This window comes from Lycium barbarum, chromosome 8 (assembly GCF_019175385.1).
Source record: "Lycium barbarum isolate Lr01 chromosome 8, ASM1917538v2, whole genome shotgun sequence".
Lineage (NCBI taxonomy): Eukaryota > Viridiplantae > Streptophyta > Magnoliopsida > Solanales > Solanaceae > Lycium > Lycium barbarum.
This window is the reverse complement of record NC_083344.1, coordinates 115,075,544-115,085,235: the sequence shown is the minus strand read 5'-3', so window position 1 is coordinate 115,085,235 and position 9,692 is coordinate 115,075,544. Positions and strand designations below refer to the sequence as shown.

At 37.1% G+C, this 9,692-nt stretch overlaps 1 protein-coding gene across 1 annotated transcript; it reads left to right on the top strand.

The window, feature by feature from the left end:
- Positions 1-8,051, top strand: LOC132606795 (PHD finger protein ALFIN-LIKE 2-like). Its single transcript, XM_060320425.1, has 5 exons — positions 1-251; positions 332-364; positions 1,193-1,415; positions 7,150-7,270; positions 7,460-8,051. The coding sequence occupies exons 1-5, from the start codon at positions 155-157 to the stop codon at positions 7,706-7,708; spliced, it is 723 nt and encodes a 240-aa protein (XP_060176408.1). The 5' UTR covers positions 1-154; the 3' UTR covers positions 7,709-8,051.
- Positions 8,052-9,692: the final 1,641 nt, after the last annotated feature.

Here is a 9,692-nt window from a genome sequence, read left to right as displayed (position 1 = left end):
GTAAGAATCAATAAAAACCGATAGCGTCTATTACACACGCTCTGCTGCCTCTATGACTCCAAATTCAATTTCATTCCATATTTTTTTCACATTAAATCTGTTTATATGAAAATTATAAGATCTTCCTTTACTTTGCTAAAGATCTCAGAAAAAAATGTCAACAATATCATCATCAAGTCCAAGAAGTGTAGAAGAGATCTTCAAAGATTATAATGCTCGTCGTACTGGAATTGTTCGTGCTTTAACTCATGGTACTTCCTTTACATATGCTAATTCATTAAATTTTCCTTTTATTTTTGGATTTGTTGAATAATTGGTTTTTTCTTTCCAGATGTGGATGAATTCTATAATCTATGTGATCCAGGTAATTTTCAGTTAATTTATCTCTGTTGGTATCTTTAATATTTGGAATTGAGGGGTAGTTGATTGATTCGTTTGTAATTGGCAGCATTTTTCGGTTTATGCATTCTTGATTTGTTTAACAAGGACATGGTTTTTTTTTTTTTTTTTAATTTTGTTCTCACTAATTTTTCAGGTTGTTTTTAGTATTGGGATTTGAGATACAGTTACAGTGACTGTTATTGCTATATTCTGAGCCGAGGGTCTATCGGAAAACAGCCTCTCTACCTCCCAAGGTAGGGGTAAGGTCTGCGTACACTCTACCCTCTCCAGACCCCACTTGTGGGATTACACTGATTATGTTGTTGTTGTTGAGATACAGTTAAAGTGACTGAGGATGTACTGCTGTTGAAATAAAAATCATAAGAAATTGGTTTGATTGGAATTTTTAAAAAAATGCTAACATAGCAAACGACAACATACCCATTGTAATCCCACAAGTGGGGTTTGGGGAGTGTATTATTTTCTTGATAATTGAGAAATTCACTGTTTCCGCTTTGAAACTCGGAGAATAATGGGGTCGCTTCTTTGTTCTTTTTCATCACATACCAGACTTGGTTCACCAACTAGGACTTGAATTCATGCTTTGCACCTACTATACATCTTGTGTTATACTAACTTTGTCGTCGAAAGAAAAATGAAATAAAAGTTGGATCTTTCTTATATACACAGAGTTTTACTTGGCCTTCTGTGACTTATTTAATTATTTCAAATTTAGAAAAAAGTAAATTTGTGTCCTAAATTTGTATGGTCTTGATTTTTGTGTTATTCATGTTTTAATACTTGGGTGTAGAGAAAGAAAATTTGTGCCTATACGGACATCCGAATGAAACCTGGGAAGTCAACCTTCCTGCTGAAGAAGTCCCACCTGAGCTCCCAGAGCCAGCACTAGGAATAAATTTTGCGAGGGATGGGATGAATCGGAGAGATTGGCTTTCACTGGTTGCGGTGCACAGTGATTGTTGGTTGCTTTCTGTGGCTTTCTTTTTTGGAACTCGTCTTAACCAAAATGAAAGGTACTCTTCTTGTTGGTTGGAACTGGGATAAATTGGTATATACACAAATGCAAAGTGCTTTTACCTGATCTCCACCAGCTCCCTCTTAACTTCAATAAAAATTATATTTTTCTTAACTCTTAAAAGAGTGAATATGTTAATTCTTCTGTATGGGTTATCTCTCTATGACTCCCCTGTGGTTCCTGCTATTCTTTTGATTCTCAGGCTAAGAAATTAGATTATTGTTTTATCAAGATGTAAGTAAAGTTGCTAACTAGCTAAAATTGAATGTTATACGGTTAAGGAACTGACTTTAGCAGGGTGTGTGTCCCAAAATCCTGCTCTAGGATTCGTTTTTGGTTCTGTGTGATTTTGGAGAATTATTCAATAATCAACTAAGGTGTAATCCCAAACTAGTTGGGCCAGCGATTTGAATCCTCTATGTATTTCATTCTATTTGAGCTTCTTTCGTTCCAACAGTGATGAGTAGTTTGTATCTTAAGCCTTAGGGGTAGGAGTTCTCTAGAACATAAATTCTCTAAATATCACCCTTACTCCACATTTTTATCGCTACCCTGACCTAATAAAAGTTATATATCAGTCTTAATTTTATAAAGAAATATCCTGAAATAAATGTAGCTTTCGTCAGATTTCCTAGATCAGAGAACTCTAAGCAAGACTTGATATAAGGAATCTATAGCATTTGCTTTATGCATCAATAAGTAACATGAATGTGCTGGATCAGATAGCAACATTTTCAGTGTTAAATGCGGATAGCAACATAAACGAATTGGCAGAGTGGATGGGATGTAAAGTTTCAGAAATTTTCTGTTGTTTATTTAGGGCTTCCATTGGGTGCTAAGGTGAGGGATCAAAGGATTTGGCGAGGATTTTTAGATAGTTGTGCTAAGAAGATAGCCCTGGAAAATACAGTACCTATCTGTTGTTGGGAGGCTCACTCTAATCAATAGTGTATTGGATAGAATTCCTATATATTTGATATCACCTTTTCTCATTCCTGACTCTGTTGAAAAGACCATGATAAGTCAGTTTCCTTGGCAAAATTTTGAAAGGAAAAACTTCCATTTTGTAAAGTGGCAGAAAGTTATAAAGGACAAGAGAAGTGGGGGGTTAAAAATCTAAAATTTCATAACGAGAGTTTGTTATTCAAATGGTTGTAGAGGTAAAATGAAAATGGAGCGGAAATGAATGAAGCAGCTTAGCGACGCCACATATGGTAGAGAAGTAAATTGGAAATCCTGTGCAGTGTCTATGCCTTAAAAACTGCATTATGGAAGCACATAAGTTGATTATGGCCTAAATTTTGAAAATTCATTTCATTTGAAGTTGGAAATTGTATCAGAATCAAGTTCTGGACAGATGTTTGGCTGGGAGATGATAAATTGAGTAACAAGATCTCCTAAATTGTATAGTTTAGCAAGGAATAAACACTGTACAGTAGCAGAGTGTATGTAGAAGTGGCATACATGGGAATAATAGAGATTCAATTTCACGAAATTGGTCAACTTCTACATTAGTTGGAGCCGTTGATCATTAATGCTAGTAGATTCTCCTCTCATATTTGGACAGCTGGAAATGGCGTCAAATTCTCAGTAGGTAGGTATTATAGTCTATTTGCTAAATATGTCACTGGGTTTTGATTCGACCATAAAAGATGTTATGAAAATCACAAGCACCCCTGAAGTAGCTTGTTTTATTGGATTGTAGCTAGAAATGCATGTTAACTCAAGATTTGTTGCAAATAGGGGTTCCTTTGTGCAATAGATGCTTTTTCCGTGAAAATTCTCAGGAATCTGCAGAATATCTGTTGGTGTAGGGGAAATATGGTAGAAGACTTAGTTCAGTACACAGATACAGATATATTGTAGTTTGTATGCTTGCACTACCTCCTTGGTGCTTCTGTAACGAAATATACATTTCCTTATTTAAAAAAGAAAAATAAATTATCCATAACTCCCACTGTCTGTCAAGAACGAAACTTTGCCCCATCAGATTTTGCCATATGTTTTATCCTTTGTCATAGTAGTCGCAGTTTTAATCTTCATTTTCTTGTCCTTTGATTCGTGCAACTATATGTTGGTCCGTGTACCACAATTATCGTATTTATCTGTGGTAGCTACTGTTTCTGTTTTCTCATACTGCTTTATCATGGCTTTTTTGCTTTCGTTAGTTTCATTTTCGTATTGCTTTGAACTGTTTCTGCTTATCTGACCTTTTCTCGTCATGTTTTCTCTTGAGCCGAGGGTCTTCCGGAAACAACCTCTCTAACTTCCGAGATGGAGGTAAGGTCTGCGTACATTTTACCCTCCCCAGACCCCACACTGTGGGATTCCACTGGGTATGTTGTTGTTGTTGTAGTTGTTGTTTTATCTTTTGTGATTACCATCTGATTGTGCGGTGATTTTAGCTGTGATTTAGAGTCACAGGAGATGTTGTAAGCTCTTTTGCTCAAACATGGGCTATCTTTGCGGAGACAATTTTCTTTTGTGGACGTGACGTGTGCTCCTGCTTCTAATTTTATTTGCTCTCCTTTGGGATGTCCTTTGCATTTCTGACATCAGGCCATTTATTTGAATTTGCATTTGCTTCTGTGGAGACCATGAAAAGGGATATCTCTGAAATGCTGGCCATTTTATTTGAAATTGTCTATTGTTCCTGTAGATGGCGAAACCATGAAATGGGAGAAGTTTCTCATAATGCAGCTTAAACATGCAAAACCTTTATTGTTTGTCCTTCTTTGCCTTTTGTCTAGTTTTTCTATGCTTCTAGTCTATAGCTCCATAGGCTTGTATTAGCTGCCGCATTACGTTAATTTTATAGTTATAAAAATATAATGATGTTTTTTGTACTTGATTTTTACTTTGGGGTTTCTCTTTCTTTTGGGAACTCATCAAGGGACCAAGGGAGAGCCATAGACTCTTTGTTTATAATTATTGATTGTTGTTTAAGTCGAAGAGAATTCATTTTGTAATATGTTAGAATGTTCTATATTTGATCTATCTGCTTCGGTAAATAGCATAGAATATTCAACTTTACCAGTTAAAAAAAATAGCATAGAATATTCCTCTTAATTCTGTCATAATTAGGAATCACAGTATTTAGGTTGCTTTCCTCATTTCATGTAGTGACTAGTGATGTACCTTAGTTCTAGTAGCCTAAAATGGAGCCCTCCTGTATATTGTCTATAACCAATTCAGGACAAATTCTCTCTCTTTTTTTTTTTTTTTTTCACATCATATGAGAGGTTCCAGCGCTCTTACTAGAGACCAAATAGCTGCATCCAATGGTGTGGCATAGTGGTCAATGAATTGGGTGCAAGTATAGAAGGACACTGTCTTTATCAAAAAAAAGGTAGAGGCATAAATAGCTTGCCCCTCCTTGGGGCAGTCATATGCGACCTACCCAGCCAAAACAAATCTTGTTGTAATATTTCTTTTTCTGGTGATCATCCCAACATGATCGTCTCTTCCAACCACTTTCCAGCTTTATTCCATCTCTCTCAAGCAAAACATTTTTTGGAATTGCTTTTACGTTTTTTTGATAAAGTGATGAGTTTCATTAAAAAAGAGAGCATCAGGTAGATGCAAAACTACACAAGGAAAAGTTACAAGGAGCTGAAATGACAAAAAAGAGAAATTAGCCCGGCTCCTATACACTGTGCTAGTCTAAAGTAAGGGTACCGATAAAAAGGATTAAGCGAACACATAGCAGTCAAAGAGTGATGAGGTGCCATCAAAACATCTTCTGTTCCTCTCTGTCCCATATACTCTAAAAAATAGCTGCAGGAATCATCAACCAAATTTTCTTGATGGCCTTATCAACATTCCATGATTCCATAAACTCCAGCTTAACTGTGCTTGTCTCATGTTCTGTGTCATGACCCAACTAAGGCAAAAACAAAACTGTAGAATATGCTCCATATATCAGTGGCTACTGAGCAGTGCCAAAATAGGTAATTAACTGTTTCCAGATTCTCCCTACTGAAATAGCATCTATTTACCAACGGGAGACATTTCCTGCTAAGGTTATCTTGAGTTAGACAAGCTTCATGTAGGGCAATCCAGTTGAAGAACATTACCTTAATAGGAAGTTTGGTTCTTCATATCAATTTCCAGGGCCAAGAGTCAATCACCTGATTTTGGGAGCATATCTGCTTGTAACAGCCCTTAACTGTAAATATCCCCTTTGTACCCCAACATATGGTGTCTGAAAGGTCTTCAAAAATATTGCTGTTCCCTACTTTTCCTAACAATCCAATCAGACTCCCGATATCCCAGTCTTGGACATGTCTTCTAAGATGAATATCCCAGGCGTGATTGCTTCTGTTTTGGGCAATTGAGGAATTTTTATCCACAGCAATGTTGAAAATGCTAGGGAATACATCTTTGAGAGCAGTGTTAGCTAGCCATTTATCCCTCCAGAAACAGATGAGCTCACCATTTCCTGGTTTGAAATGGATATTTTGAGAGAACTCGCAGCTCAATTTGTTGATGAACTTCCAAGGACCAACTCCATAAGGGGCATTGTTTATATTAGTACTCCAGTTATCTCTACATCCATGCTTAGCCTTGACCACCTCCTTCCATAGGCGTTGTTCACCATTACCAAACCTCCAAACTCACTTCATGAGTAGACACTTGTTGTGAATGGCTAAATCCTTGATCCCTAGACCACCATTGGACTTGGGCTGTCTGACTTTATCCCACTTTATCAGGTGGAATTTGTGAGAGTTGCAGTTCCTTCCCATAGGAAATCCCTTCTAATTTTATCCAGTTGCTCTAGCACCTTTTTAGGAATGGGAAACAAGGACATGAAATAAGTAGGTATGCTATGTTACTCTTGCCCCCATAGAAAAATATTGCATTTGCCATGTAGCCAGCCTTTTCTCAAATTTTTCCACCATACCATTCCAAACATCACTGTTTTTGAAACTGGCACCCAATGGTAGACCCAAGTAAGTGGTAGGAAGAGATCCAATGCTGCACCCCATGATACCTGCCACCATCTTAATGTTATGCACAACATTGACTGGGTAGATAATGCTTTTCAACATGTTGATGTAGAGGACTGAGAGAGCTTCAAATAGCAGAAGAGTGAGATTTAGGTAGAGGAGTTGAGTCCTTTCTGCTTCACAAAAAAATCATCGTGTCGTCAGCATATAATAAGTGGGAAATGGTGACTGTAGTCCTAGTATTACTGCCAACTTTGAATCCCTTAATCCACTATAATTGTCTAGCCTTGTCTACCATCTTGCTCAGATCTTCCATGGCTAATAGGAACAGCAATGAAGAGGGTGGATCACCTTGCCTGATCCCTCTCTGAGGAGAGAAAAAACCAACAGGGGTAGCTGTCCTTACTTTATCTATTTCTTACTTTCTTGTTCTTACTTGTACTATAACATCGCAAAAGATCATGTGTAGTCCCAGACTGGACTATTTGATACCCACAAAGTTTAGAAATAGCTACCATAGCTGGTCAGTGATAGGACAATGTGAAAAGAGATGATTAAGAGTTTCTGGCCCTCTTTCTGTAGGTTGGCTACCGTCAGGCATAAAATCAGTTTTGTCTTAGTTTTGCTACTCAATTAGTCTGTTTGGATTAGTATCTATTACAAAGTTTATCACCTAGTTTCTGCTATTCGACGAAAGGGAATGTGCATGATATGATGTGCTTTAATAATGTTTAAGAAGGAAAAAGGATTTATTCTGGCTTGCAATTGTTGCTTCTTATGTAGGAAGCGTCTATTCAGCATGATCAATGATCTACCAACGGCCTTTGAAGTTGTGGCAGAAAGAAAGCATGTAAAAGAGAAGCCCACTGCTGATAGTGGAAGCAAATCTCGTGGTAGCACGAAGGTATTACCTTCTCTCTGCTGTTCCTGAGCTAGTGGTGCCTTTGTATTAATATGCTTACTGCAAAATCTTCAGATTATTAATGCTCGAGATTAAGACCATACTCTATATGAAGTTCCTTATAGTTTCTTTTTCAGTATGTCCTGATTTATATCTCCCACGGCACTAAAAATTTGCTCTTACATTCTGTAGAAATCTGCTGAAGGTCAGGCCAAAAGCACACCAAAGCTTGCAGATGAAAGTTACCCGGAGGAAGAGGAACATGGTGAGACACTGTGTGGAAGCTGTGGTGGGAATTATAGTGCTGATGAATTTTGGATTGGCTGCGATATCTGTGAGAGGTGGTACCATGGGAAATGTGTTAAGATAACACCTGCGAAAGCTGAGAGTATAAAGCAATATAAATGCCCGTCGTGCAGCTTGAAACGGAGCAGACAGTAGTTGTTTCATGAACAATGGGAGGCCATAAGTGCTGGTGCTCTGACCATTAACAGAATAGTATAGCAATCTTACAATTGTGATTGATATCCTATTGTGATGTTTCCTTACTTGACACTTGGAAAGGAAAATGTAATTTACCTTCTTCCCTTAATCCATGTTCGGATGCTAGCTCAATATATAGAAAAACTCTTTTACGTTATTGTAAAGGTTGCTATAATGTTAGCGGTTTTGTAGTTGAATAAAGTAATTGATGCATTTGGATTCTGTTGACAATATGTATTGGCAAACTGACATATTTACCTTTCTTTTTAGACTCGTCAAATGAACTTTCACTCTTGTTAAATTGTTGATTGCTTTTGGTTATGTAAATTGAACTAAAGGCAGGATTTTGAGCTTAGAAAGTTGACCTTTTTAGCTTGGTCTGTTTTAGAAAAATTTAAGTTCTGTTTTTATTCCTACCTACCATCTTGATCATCATCCATCACCTGGGTAACATTTTCGTGGCGACAACTTTACTGTGTGTGTTAACTATCCTTATCAACCTTGGCTGCTTGGGAAGAGCAGAGATATGCCAACTTGTGACACGGGTTCAAGCTGTTCTTATGTTTTATCAGAGGAGAGGCTGAAAATGGACGCAAGAACTACATCGGTTTGACAAAGCAGTAGCTGAGGTCCAGAGGGTAAGTAATGCTCTTTGTTAACTTCCATACAATTTTTTGCTATTACTATTCTTACTACTTTTTTGAGGGTTATCATTAAGTATTAGAATCACCTCTCTTATATTCAGTCTTTATTATTATAACTGTATTATTTCAACCAAATTGATGACTAAGAGCAATACCAAAAGGAAAGTTTGAAAATTACCACCACCATCATCACAACCACCCCCACCACACTATCATTCACTACCACCCCCTGCGGTCAATCCTTACTACCAACCACCTCTACCATCATAACTATCACCGCCGCCAACTACCGCCAACGCCATCGTCAACCACCACACAATCTTCAGCCAGCACCATCAACATCGCCAACTACCAACATCAACCAACTCCATCATCACAACCATCACCACCACTGCCAAGCGCCACCATCACGCCAATCACTACAACACCAACTACCTCCACCATCACAACTATTGCCACCACTACAAAGCATTTCCGTCATCACTAGCAAACATAAATGTTTCATTTTTTATCAAATAATACTTTTCTTTAGATTTATAGTTATTTTCTAATATTTATTTACTTTTTTATTTGAATAGTATATTTATTATGTTTAAATAAATACATTATGCACATTGAACAAACAATCTTAATTCAGATCTAGAAACAACATCTTAAATGTGCATTCAGATTCACACGTCTTAATCTTAATGAAACAAATGAGGTTAGTCTATTTAGTTGGCACTTTCTCCCCCCTACAAACAGTGTGGATAACTTTTTAGATTTTGTTAGTTCCCTGTCTGTAGCACAATAGAGCTGTAGGGGAACTTTTTGGCTGTTTCACGGGTTTTGCCTAGCTAGCTTCATGTATTTTTGTTTTTTGAAGCTGCTTCACTGTTTCTTTGTAATTCCGCATCTTCTTGATGCTTTTTTAATTCAACTTATTTACTTCAACGAAAAAGTTTGAAAGAAGTACATCTGATAGTTTGTTCGTTGTTGATGCTGAGTGCTTTCTCCAAATTGTGTTTAAGCTTAAAACTGCTCAAAATTTGTTTTTGGATGTTGATTTGCATATGCATATTTGAGGTCACATCAAGTTCCAAACTCTGGAACAATGACACGTTGGTATAATATATACATAGTCAAATTACTTAAAAGAACACAACATCATCAATGGATAACTCTTGGCAATTTTCAGCTTTAATGTCTTTAGTTGGTTTCATGATGATTAATGTATTTTAGACTCCATGAGTACAAATCGAAGTACCACTAGCAAATTGGCGTTCCGTTAAAGTCAAAAACATATCCAGAAAAAAAGT